General features: G+C 36.1%; 1 protein-coding gene across 7 annotated transcripts in view; it reads left to right on the top strand.

The window, feature by feature from the left end:
* The window catches only part of SDK1 (sidekick cell adhesion molecule 1), a 417,371-nt gene that overhangs the window by 122,372 nt on the left and 281,438 nt on the right, over positions 1–13,561 (top strand). For all 7 annotated transcript variants that reach the window (XM_030001765.2, XM_030001768.2, XM_030001764.2 and 4 more), the window contains 2 exons: positions 5,021–5,127; positions 9,832–9,979. In XM_030001765.2, the coding sequence (XP_029857625.1) occupies positions 5,021–5,127; positions 9,832–9,979 (255 nt within the window). The remainder of the gene's footprint in view (positions 1–5,020; positions 5,128–9,831; positions 9,980–13,561) is intronic.

Below are 13,561 nucleotides of genomic sequence, written 5' to 3'. Positions count from 1 at the left end.
TAGCTGGGTCTCCCCTATGCAATTGGCAATTTCTATAACTTATAGAAATTTAATATTTATGCAACTTATTTGTTGCTTTCAAATTTTGTTGAAATTACCTAGTGAATTCAGAAGTTATAAGGGGTGGGTGTGTGACAGACAGAGCCCTCGTATAACACTTGTATCTTTAGCAAACCAAGCTAAATACTGCACTTTCGTAATTGCATTGCTTAAGGTAGGGAAAAGTTGTGCTCCATCACTATAGACAGAAATTACAGTATAGATTAGTATAAAAATGCAGATAATGATATAAAGTCCTATATTGTTACATAAGGTAGTCCATAATTACCTTTATCAAAGGCTTTCAAAATTGTAACCTAACATTAGTTCTATTTTCAATATTATTCACATTTACAGAGCAGTAGGGGAAAAGTCCCTTAAATAATGTTTTAAAACTTTTTTGGGTCATTTAGCACATAAAGTATTTAGCAACTATGTTTCAAACCAAACATACAGTTCTATATGAACTTTCCTAGAAATTAAAGACTTTTGATTTAGATCAGACCACTTAGTCTTGAGTAACTGAAACGATTAATGGTTGCTGTTTTCAAGCCTTGAGAGATGCTGATGCCTCAAAATGAGCCATACACACATATAGAAGAGATTTGTGAATACTTTCTAGAAAATAAAAAAAGATACCTAATAGCACAATTAATCACAGAAGGTTTGAGTATCACTTTGTGTAAATGCCACTTGTTTTGACCAACAACAGCAGTCTGTTGTAGTTTCTTGGTAGAAGGAGCTGACAACAGCTGTTAACCACATAAGATGCTGAGAAAGTAAGACAAAGAAATGGTGTGGGAGGACAAAACACATGAACATGGAATCAACAAAAGCAAAGGTTAGAATTCAGGTTTTGTAGATGTGCTAGTCATTGAGAGACTTGCATTTCATGATCCTAGGAGAAACTTGAATAAGACGTGTGACATTTTGAAACTAAGATCAGAATGCCATAGTATTTCTTAAATAAGTGCACATCCTAATACAAAATTATGATTTTACTGTGTATTGCAGTGCAAGTTAGAATCAGTGTATTGGAATACCTTTCCCAAGCTGTATGTATACATATCGGTATACAGTACTTTGTTTCTTATCATTGGACTTAATTTAGTCTAGTGAATGTCAGGTCATGATACAAGCTATATTTATAGATTTTGCATTTTTTATGTTGTTCTTGTTTCTATTTCTAATTAAAACATCTGCTGCAGGGGTGATGAAGAAGGTGGGAAACTACTGGTTTATAATGATAAAATAACATTGATAGAAAGTATTAATTTAGAAGTTGCAGCCCTACTACTACTACTGTACCACAATCTGAGATAAGCCAAACAGCATTTCAATTCTATAGAAATGCAAAGCTTTAAGCTTCCCAAATGGATTATATAGCATAGGTGCATTAGGATGAATGAAAGCAAGGAAAAGATATGCTTAGACATAAAAATTCCAGTTGCAAAATTTAAACTTTGACCCCATAATAGTTTGCTCTGCAGTTCTCTTGGGTAAATACTCTGTTTAAATGCATGAATCTTTCCTGTGTAAGCGACTTCTGCTGCAATTTGAATCATCAATCAAAGATTTTTGGTAATTGATATTACTTAGTGTGTCTCAGTTAAAGTAATGTCTATATTGTAACAGGCTGAAAATATTCAAAGCTGTTAATAACACACCAAGAGAGTAAAGAACTAATTGGAGTCTTTGCATTTTGACATTGGTGACCCTGAATGAACAGCTTTTCTTTGTATAATGATGCTGATTATGTGCACAGCCTGGCTTTTACAGTGACTGTGCATATACTAGTTTGTATTAAGAATTTATAAAACAACCTTATAAATTCTTTGTGATCTGAGATACATGTAATGAAAACAAATCAATATTGCTGACTGCAGTAGCAATTTTGGTTATGTCTATAAGTTAAGAGCCTTTAAAGTTCAGGCAGTCACTTTTTTCTTATTTTTTTTCTTTGTTTTCTTTTGAGTTAAGTTCTGGAGCAGGTTTGTCTTCCATATTTGCTTTTATGCCCTGAAAATACTAATTTATTTGAATTTAAGAAACTGAAGTTATGTCTAAGCAGCAGTACATTTTCCTCCCAAACTACTTAAAAGTGTCTGATCATTATAATTGTGTTTTTAACATTGGACAGGTTTTAATTTTATTCTGTATAAAAAAAGTTAGATTAGTTGATGCATAAGTCCCTTGCTAAAAAGTTTGAATAGATAATAAGTTATATGACTATCTAATAAAATACATTTGGTTTTTAATTCTGTCTTCACAGTTATGGCTATTAAAAACCTGTAGCCTGTAGGTTCACTTTTAACTTTCAAAGCATTTAAAATGAGGGTGTAAATTTGAAATTAGGAGTGAAACATAAGCGTTAGCTAGCATTTCTCCTTTGGTGTTGGAGACCACTTCATCCTTAAACTCATAACTCGTTGCAATCCTGGTGTTGAAGCATGTTAGGCTCTGGAAGACTTCCCTTGAAGCTTTCTTTTATGCTTGTTGCTTTCCATCTTTCTATGGAAACTTTCTAAACAGCCTACTTCTTGTTGGCTGTACCATTCAAAACAGAGAAACTGTCTGGTCTGACTTTCTAAAGTACCTGCACAGATCCCCAGAAACCTTAAGTGGCATCCTGGCATCTATACAATCAGAAGATTTTCTATCTTGAAAGTTAGACTGTAGACAAAAATAAAGCAAAAATATGTCTTATCACTGTAAAAAATGTATTAACCTTTGATATAAATTCATTCTGTGGAAGAAAATCTTATTTTGAATTTAGAAAGCACCATTTTTATCCCTTCTTGCATATCAGAAAATAAGTGGAATGGTGAAAGCATAGCACAAAAAGCAGTATTTTGACTGTTAGGTCAATAGAAAAGCATAGTTTAAAAAAATAATCAGACATATGAGGTGCATAAAGAGTGTTTAAATTTGTAAACACAGAATTAGGAATTCCATTAATATCTATTTATCTCTTGCCCAGGTTTATAATTTTCAAGTTAGTCTCAAATAATATAAACATGTGTTGTATCTCTTTTTTTTACTTTTGTTATTTAATTCTTCTCATTTTGCTTGCCTTACCTGCACGTTATTACCCAGTAGTTCTGCTGAGAAGCCAACTGCTCAGTAGGTTTGGACATTTGGAATTTCTAAGGTAGATGGGATTTTCACTGTAAACTTTTAAAAGATTTTCTTTTCTTCAGGCAACATATAAAGAATGTTTCCTGCTGAAACAGTAATAAGTCAGAAAAGAAAACCAAAGTAGGACACTTCTGATCTAATTGATTTGTTTTGTCCTAGTGACAGAAAAACTAACTCTGTATTACTGACTTAGTACAGATGAATACCAAAGAAAGAAGCCTTTAATTTTAGCTCTACTTAGTAGACAAGCAGAGGAAAAAATGTTAGCCAAGTACAATACTAAATCTTTATGGGAGAAAGAAAAGCTTGTTAAGCTATAAACTATTTGGTAAAATGAACTGTAAAAATGAATTGTCAATATTTATTTGTCAGAATGTTTAAATTTTTTTTTTTGTAATGATGTTTTGCAACAGTCATCTGCCTGGCAGAAAAAGAAACTATTCTGTAAGGAACTAGGGAAGCCTTATGTCCTATTGATTTCTATGCTATGCCTTGTATTTTCACCTATTTTCTCACTCTCATACTCATCAGGCAAGAGGCAGCATAGCTAATTCAGAGTTATGTACTCACTGGCCAGCAAGTATTTGTGTGCTGATTGTCGGTCAGGTTTACTGCTTCCAAACAGAGCACTGTTTTGAGTCTTCCTTATCTTCCCGGTACAAATTGTCATAATCACTGGAGAAAATTTGCCGGTTGCTCCGAAGGAGGTCACAAAGAGTCAGCTTAGGCACACAGGCAGACAGACGACACAATTGCCTACAACTCGTATACTTAGGAAGCCAGGGTCTCCTAGGAGTCATAGTAGATTGCTGAAATTTGTCCGTGGCGTTGGGCTGTTTTAATTCACTGTATTTGGTTGTCTGACCTATTTGCTATAGTGTATTTGATGGTAATTATAATGCAGTGATTATAGTCTTCATTTATCACTTAAACGAGATTTCGTCTACCTCCTTTGTTTTTATGCTGTCTGATTCTGTTCAGATATTAAGCTCTGTATGTGGGTGTGTATAGTCTATGTGAGTATGAGAAGAGATGCTTTCTTTTAGGGGAATTAAATTTTGAAGATTAAAATTCAGCAGTTTTATTTTTCCTTATCTTTTCATAAAGACTTTCATTAATCCTACCATAATATCTCCAGAAGGTGACCGGGGGAATATGCGCTTTGATTAATGTTTGTTTAATGCAGGATTATCTATATTATTCATGTGTTTTATTCACATTAAAACTGTGCCTATCAACTAATTTTCATGTTGAGTAATCAGATACAGTTGAATGAGGAAGGTGAGCATTAGTGGACTAAGTCATTTTTTAAGCATAGTGAAGGGCAAACCAAATACAACATACAGTGCACTTTGTCTTTTCCAGTATTCTTCTGAGTTACAGTGGTCGCACAGTGTAGTAACCATCTTTTTTTCACTGGAAAGCTTTAGTATTTCTTGCAAGTCTTCCTAATGCCTACATTTAGACTGCAGTCTTCTTGTGCGACCTCTGAACAAATTACCAGGCATCTTTGCCTTGTGAATGGCGGTAGATAAAACTAAAGAAAGCATTTAAGTCTGTATTTCAAGAGAATTTATGGAGAACTAATTAGCATTTATCAAACGTAGGTCTTAAGACTAAAAGATATTTTATGCATTTCAAGTATTTTTTTCTTCTATATAGTACAGACAATATTGTAGCCAAAGACCAGAGATTATATGAGAACGCTGTTTGTAAGAAAAAATACAATAAGCATTTGAGACAATGTGTAAAATACTAGAAGAGAAATAAGAAATGCCACATAAAGTGGCATTGATCTGCCTTTAGGAAGAAGTGCACTGTAATTCTGCATTTTGTCTTATAGGTACATCATCCCAGCTTTGCAGAGGTCTGATGCTGGCTTTTATCAATGTGTCGTACGGAACAGGATGGGGGCATTGCTGCAAAGGAGATCTGAAGTTCAAGTGGCATGTATGTTTGAATGGAATTTACTCTGTAATTCATTAGCTAACCGATTCTTTTTGTGCGTAAAAACCCAACATACCAATAGCATTTGCTAGTCTGAAAAGTTATTAGATAACATATTTAATAAATTTTAAAATTATTGCATCACAAGAAGTTTCACACTTACTCTAGTTATCTTCTGGGAAGCAGTTCAAAGTGGTGCAGCATTAAAGCAAGCTTTGAGCCATTCAAAGCCATCAAAGTGAGATCATTTGGAGATAGCTGTAGCATAAGAAAACCATTATACCATTCCCTGAGTAAGCAGGGATTAAGAAAGGCCATATAGCACAAAACAAACAATCAATCAAAACAACAACAAAAAGCCCAGAGGACAGCAGAGGATATCTGAAAGAAAACGGTATGGTGGAGATAGCTCCATGAAGATTCCAGATCATAATCCTCGTGATACAAAATAAGCTGTTTCACAACAAAAACCTTGCTAATGAAACTTTAAAAGTCTGTTCTCAACACTTTTCTGAACCAAACTCTCCAATGTCTGTACTGCTTTAGTTTGGACTATGCAGAATTTTTGAGTTGGCCTCTGATTTGATATCTAACTTCCATTTGGAAATGTTAAACTGATTTTCTCAGGAGTTAGTGCTAGTTAATGTGACCTAAGAAATGATCATGTACTCTAGTTTTCTTTTTTTCAGTTAACTTATGCAAAATATAATCCAAATAACTTGTTTGGAAATAATAATAAAATTGGGCCTTATTCTTTTTTCAAAGTAAAAACATAAAAAAAAAAATTAAAAAACCAGATTTGTATACTGCAAGCAATCTGATACATGGATCAAATTTCTCTTCCTCAGGGTCATTAACTGGAAATTCAGTAGTGGTAAATGTCACTTGATAAGTGGAATTTAGATAAATTGAATTATTTATTAGAAACCCAATTCCAAGGAACTGATTCAAGTTAATCACTATGTCATGAGGGAAATTACATGGAATTTCCTGTGTTTTAAAGTAAAAACAGTTGCAAATGATACTATGTAAGTTTTGGTATCATGTTCACCAGTTTACTGTATTACGGTAAATTATGTTAGTATATCTGTAATGTCAGTAATATTGGTAATTTGATGTTTGATCTCTCAGTGGTGTTGTTTCAGAGGTGCTGGGAGCTAATGTAAAAATAAACTGCTGCTAAAATGGGCTTTTCCTTCCCTGCCTTCTACCAACTCTTATGCCCCTGCTGTATACACCTCCCAGTGATCTTGTGCTCAGTCTGATGTATGTCAGACCCTTGCAAATACTTTTCTAAATATTGTTCTTCTGTTTTAGTGAATTTTATCACATCACAGAGGATCTAGTGAAAGCTGGTGCGAGTGAGCATAACTATGAGTGGGGTGGGGGACCTCCAATGAGGTTGGAAGGGGAAGATGGAACAGGGGAAGGTGAGGATGAGATGCTTCTCATTCTGCAGCAGGGAGCCATTAGATTAGCTTAGATGCCTCTGGAGTTGCATCTACAGGTGTGGTTTCAGGGAACAAAGGCTTTGGTGGCAGTACCAGAGAAAAACGTACCCATTTTCTCCTCCATCCCACTAATCATTCCCGCTCTTGTATTGCAATGTAGCACACTATGCCTTTAGGCTCAGCAGGAAAACTTGATTGTGCAGCTGTGGACTGGGAAGCTTTTCCAAAATTTAAAAAAAACAACAATTGTTTTGTAGGGCTTGTTAAAATAGTTCTTTCCCACCCCCGTCTGATTCCCTACACAGCTGTACAGGCAGTTGTACTGGCATAGTGGAGGGAGCAATTCTTGAGGAAGTACTTGCGGGAACGATAGTGAGAAGGAGGCACAGGAATACTTTACCTTGATACTGCTGCTAAAGAATTTTGTCTCCTGAAAAGACAGCTTTATTCCCCTCTGAATGAGGAAAAGATTTGCAGTGAAGTGTTTTGTTTCTCCAGGTTTTTCTGCGTGTGTGTTTGGTTGTTCTTGAGAGAGAAAGAAGTGTACTTGTTTACTTTGGTTTTAATTTTTTCCCCCATTTAATTTGTAGTTCTGCATTGCTGAACAAAGTTAAAAAGCTATCTCTTAAGACTTCTCTGAATTAAGCAGTCTATTTATTATTTATTTTCACTGATAAAAGACACTGAGACAAAGCAAAGCAGATCTTATATGACTTGGGAGACCTTTGGTCTTGAACCTATAGTGGCATATATGGCTTCTGTAGTGAAACTTGTCAGTCAGACTTGCACTTTATTCTTGCAGATTAAAGTGTTCTACAAGTTTTAAATACCCTCTTTCTCCTCCACCCAGGGTAGCTACTGATACCATGTGATTGTTTTCTGTATTTTAACTTTTTCAATCTAAATTAATTGATTTAAGCTGTGTAGATATAATGAAGTACCTGATATTTTACCATATTTCACTTTTTGGTTATTCTTGAAAACATATCAGAAAGCAACATTCCAAGGGGTTACTAAAGTCATCTTATCCAGTCATCAAGAGTTACGGGGAACTGTATGTTAGATGTCACAGGAAATGAACTATTTTTGCCACTGGATAGAGAATGCTTCCCAATACACTTAAAGTCAAGATCTCTAGTGAAAAATTGAAAGGCACAATTAGAATGTGTGCTGAGAAAGATTTGAGGTATTTTCAATGTCCTAGATCTCAGAAGTAGCAGGGAACTTGTTAAATAATTTAAAAAATGTTCTCAACACGTGCTAACATATTACTTAACTGTATGGGAACAGATATTTGTGAGAAAACTGCTGAGTAAATCTTAATTACAGAATGGGCTTAAGAACTCTTGGATTGTAAAGATTAAAATAATCATATGACAGTGAAGTTAATTAGATCCACCTACACGGTTTGAAACTTCTTTTCAAGTAGATGATCTGATTACAGTTGTAAGAAATATGGAGCAACAGAGGAAGTACAATGCTGATTATGTCTGAATAAATAACTTGAAAATCACAAAGATGATTAAAGCTTCTTTAAAATACCATGTGTTTTTAATTTCTGCTCTTGTTCTGTCTGTTCTCATCTCCTGCCATCCACAGACCTGATAGTAGTCTTCGATGTTTCAATGTCCTTTGCATCCCTCTCTGCAGCAGAGAACTTGTAAAGAACCCTGTGGTCCTTAAAAAAAAAAAAAAAAAAAAAAAAGGAATTCAGTGGCCGAAATCAGAATATTTCTGTGTGTGTGTGTGTATGTCAGTTTCTTGGTTTAAAGCAAATTAAAATGCATAGAAGTCCTTTGGAGGGTAGGTAGGAGCCTACAGCCCTGTTTATTTTAATGGATAGGAATGTGATACAAAAGGCAAAAGAATCATAGAATCATTTAGGTTGGAAAAGACCTTTAAGATCATCAAGTCCAACCGTTACTCTAGCACTGCCAAGTCCACCACTAAACCATGTCCCGAAGTGCCATACCTACACGTCTTTTAAATACCTCCAGGGATGGTGACTCCACCACTTCCCTGGGCAGCCTGTTCCAATGCTTGACAACCCTTTTGGTAAAGAAATTTTTCCTAATATCCAACCGAAACCTCCCCTGGCACAACTTGAGGCTATTTCCTCTTGTCCTATCGCTTCTTACTTGGGAGAAGAGACTGACACCCACCTCACTACAACCTCCTTTCAGGTAGGTGTAGAGAGCGATCAGGTCTCCCCTCAGCCTCCTTTTCTCCAGGCTAAACAGCCCCAGTTCCCTCAGCTGCTCCTCATAAGACTTGTGCTCTAGACCCTTTACCAGCTTCGTTGCCCTTCTCTGAACACGCTCCAGCCCCTCAATGTCTTTCTTGTAGCGAGGGGCCCAAAACTGAACACAGGACTCGAGGTGCGGCCTCACCAGTGCCCAGTACAGGGGGATGATCACTGCCCTGGTCCTGCTGGCCACACAATTTCTGATACAAGCCAGGATGCTGTTGGGCTTCAACAAGAAGAGCAAGAAGGAAACGTTCACTGAATTTTTCAAGGCCTCCATGGATGTGTGAACTTGTCTATGAAATAAAACCTTCAGAGACAGAGGTTTTGCAATCAGTTTTCTTCCACTAAAATTTTTGCTAAAAGCTGCTCTTTAATACTACTGATGCCTTTGTAAATGTCAGAGATCTAGATGCACTATTTAAATCATAGTGTAGTGCCAGAAGAACTAATAGCTACCAATATGACTATAGCCTTGTTATTTTGATATCCATTTGGGTATAATGGCTTACTTGCATAGATCTGACTGTACATTGGTTTGTCTACAAGTGATACAGCTGATTGTCTGTTTGTGTAGCTATGGCTCAAAGGATAAAAAAAAAAATTGGTGACCAAAAAATTGATAAAATTATATACAGCATTTGCATTCCTTTGCATTGGACAGGAATTTCTTTTATATTGTGCAAGGAGTTATTTAAAAAAAACAACAAACAAACCTCCATTAAAATGTCACTTTCCGTTAAAAACACTCAGTTATTGCAAAAGAACACTGAGGCCATGCAGTACTGCTGACTGATGTACTTCTTGTGTGCACCAGCAGCACTTGGATTTGCCTTATGTTCATCCAAATCTGTATTAATCAAAACTGTCTCGTAATCTGTAGTGTCATATTGATTAATTATAGCAATGCCAATGACTATTGTAAAGCACAGTTATTTCTCTGTCCGCTGAAAAGAAATGGGGAGGGAGACAAGAACTTCCAGGACTCTTAGTATAATTTTTTCTTTGCAGACATGGGAAATTTCATGGACACAAACCAGAGAAAAACAGTGACTCAAGGACAAGCTGCAGTTCTAAACTTCCTACACATACTCAGCTATCCAAGACCACAAGTGACATGGTTTAGAGACGGGCACAAGATTATACCAAGCAGCAGAATGTAAGTCAATTTAAAGCTCAAAATACCCCCTACCTAAAATATGATTAATTATATTTGATAACGCAACTTACATTTTAACTACACTAATTAAGGTTTAAAGAGAATAAAGTAGCCTTGTTCATACTAAGTTTGAGATAAATGACTATTTAAAGACCATCTTCGAACTTCCTAAGCAGTTTGACAAAATAATTCATGTGGTTTTAATGGTCCTGGTGCAGCATAAGGGACTAGATATGCAGAATGTCTGCACTTCCTTCACGCTATTCATTTTCATGATACATTTTGGAAAAGTAAATGCTCATCTCTCAATTACATTTACTTGAGTGGACTAACTTAATGAATACTGAGATTTTTCTTTTTTAATATATGAGACTGATTTTTTTTTTAACGTAGAGTTATGCCTAATACTATTTTCCTCATGATACAATTCTAAATATTGCTTATTTTTTCCTTATCTTTTTAGCCTACACTGACAGTTTTATTTCTTTTTGACTAATTAGCAACTCACCCACTAATGGCACAGTACTTGCACTTTGATTAGTTATTATCTCAAGGTGTGCTCATTTATCCTTTCCTGAAACAGTAATGAAGCCATCCTGTGTTTTTACCTGCACAATTTTATTTAGAGACTGAAGGGGTTAGCGGTAACATTAGAAAACATAGATAAAATCTTTTTTTTACTTGCCTAATTTATTAGGAAACTGTTGAAATGCCAAGAATGTTGGTGGTTATTTTTATCGGTGTGTTATATTTTCATGTGGTTGAAGGGATAGACATGCTAGCAACTGATGGCAATGGGATATTGCTAAGTTCCAGAAGGGGTGGTGAGTCTTTAGAGTTTATATTGTAAAGGGAAAACCCTTCCTGGATTTTAATTTTATTAATCCGTACTGTATATTTTACTGCTGCATTTTTTAAACCTGAAAACTAGTATTACAGGCTCTTTAAAACTGTTAAAATTAGTATTGCAGGGATATGAAGAAACTATGTAATAATTTATGAATAATTTAATAGTAATTTGATGGGAGACAGCTGGAAGATGAAACAATGGGTTTCTGGGCAATCTCTTGAAGAGAGCTAAGTGACAAATCCTGAGTTATTAACCATTAAGAATCTACTTCCTCCACTCCTGCCACATTACAAATTTTCTTTTGTCAATGCTGAGAATACACAAATCAAAAATTTGCAGATGGTGAAAAAGCCTTGTTATCCAGGTATCAGACAGTTTCTTGGGAACTATTATGGGGGAACAGAACAGTGACCTAGGCAAACATGCAATGTCTGAAAATGAGATTTGTGTGAGTTCTCTTACAGTTTGGGAAAACTGCAAGTAGAGATATGTGTGTGGTATATTCGTTAATGTAAAATCCTTATTTTGATATGCTATGCTTTACTCTTACTTCTACCCTGTTTGGATAGTTAAGGTAAAATCACTTGTAATTCTTAGCGCTGTGGTAATGCTTACAAATGGGAAAACTGTAAAACTGTGTTCTATAGTAGGAGTGAAATATACCTAAAGTTTTGCACATATATTTTACTTCTCTGGTCAGAAATTTTGTCTGAAAGGAATTTGAGGACATTTGTCTGGCCTGTGTAGCAATTTCTGAATACTTTCGCAGTAGAAGTACACATGCTGAAAGTGTGAACCTCCTTGGAAGTTTGATATATGTTGTGTAGTAAGCCTGGTAAGTTCAGGAAGTGACGGATTTATGGTACACATACCAATCATCAGTGCATTCTATGTGCAGTAGTTCTGCTGCTCCCTCAAAGTATTGGAAAAACGATATAGCATCCGCTCACATATTGCTGTCTGTGAAATTCTGGAAGTAAATATGGCAGCCCTATAAATACGGGAAACATGAGGCACGGAGAGGATGCATATAAAACTGTGAGAAATGTAAAAATACCTTATGGGACCTCTGTTTCTTATCTGTGGAGCAAGTTGTGCATTTGACATGTTTTCTGTACACAGAGGTGTATCAATTTAACCGATCAGTTTAGCAGGTGATCCAGTTAGACCGATGCATCAATCTAACTGGATCACATGCTAAACTGATCGGTTAAATTGATACAACCACCTTGTATGGATGCTCTTTAAACTGATTAAAAGTACCTTACATTGCTAAATCAATATAAAGCTTTTTTAATCCTCTTAAACAAGCTTACAATGATTTGGCTAAATCAATCAGCTAGTCTGCCAGTTATAATGATTTCTGAGAGTAACATCACTGCAGTGTATGCAGACTGGGGAAATAAGCAGTGCTAAAACTGGGGACGGTAGTCGTGGTTATGGTACAATTCATTCAAATAGTTGGTCAAGTTAACTCTTACTCATGCAAAAGCCTTAATGTACATGTACTTAATATTGCACCATTTTTATGCCATAATAATGATCCTGATGCTTATTTACAGAGAGCTACTGTCACCACTAGAATGAATTTATTTCACTGATGCGGAAACAGAGTGTGCTGAGTTGTCCTTATGTGAGAAATATGAAAGATCAAAAGTAAGGACTAGTTCTGAGAAAAAAATAATTTTTAAGATATTTCAAGGAATGTCATTTAATTGGCTCTGCAGTAGGGTTTACCTAGCAGGTTTAAGGTAGTAGATGCTGATGTCTTTCTCCTTCACTGTTTACCAGTATTTAGGACATTTATGGGGTGGGGTTCTGCCAGCTATTCAGCATTCCACAAGTAGTGTACTTCTAGGGAGCCAAGATAACAAGAGTTGCTGAATTGTCAAAAAATTCTGGTATCGCTTTATGTATTATTTTAAAGATACTTTACAATATGTCAAATGAGACTCTCATCTGTTCTTTGTGTTTTCTAATAATTATTTATACACATTAATGCAGCTGCCAGTTCTAACAGATCATAGAATCATAGAATAGTTTGGGTTGGAAAGGACCTTTAAAGGTTTTCTAGTCCAAGCCCCCTGGAATGAGCAGGGACATCCTCAACTAGATCAGGTTGCTCACAGCCCCGTCCAACCTGACCTTGGATGTTTCCAGTGATGGGGCATCTACCACTTCTCTGGGCAACCTGTGCCAGTTTCACCACCCTTGTCGTAAAAAATGTCTTCCTTATATCTAGTCTGAATCTTCCCTCTTTTAGTTTAAAACCATTACCCCTTGTCCTATTGCAGTAGGCCCTACTAAAAAGTTTGTCCCCATCTTTCTTATAAGCACCCTTTAAGTATTCAAAGGCTGCAATAAGGTCTCCCAGGAGCCTTCTCTTCTCCATGCTGAACAGCCCCAGCTCTCTCAGCCTTGCCTCATAGCAGAGGTGTTCCAGTCCTCTGTTTTCATGACCCTCCTCTGGACCCGCTCCAACAGGTCCATGTCTTTCCTGTGCTGAGGACTCCAGAGCTGCACGCAGTACTCCAGGTAGGGTCTCACTGGAGCGGTTATTCCTGAACTTGATGACCGGGTGTAACAAACCTGTAATTTCCTGTTTCTCTTACTGATCATTAGGCTGAAAAGTGTCAATTGTTTAGGCTGGGGGGAAAAAAAAAAGGTTCAGCATATAGCTTAGGTTTCACCTTTTTCTAGCCAGAATGGTAATCCTACTCTGTGAGTGTGCA

This window comes from Aquila chrysaetos, chromosome 25 (assembly GCF_900496995.4).
Source record: "Aquila chrysaetos chrysaetos chromosome 25, bAquChr1.4, whole genome shotgun sequence".
NCBI lineage: Eukaryota > Metazoa > Chordata > Aves > Accipitriformes > Accipitridae > Aquila > Aquila chrysaetos.
The sequence above is the reverse complement of the archived record's forward strand: the minus strand, read 5'-3'. Positions and strand labels throughout refer to the sequence as shown.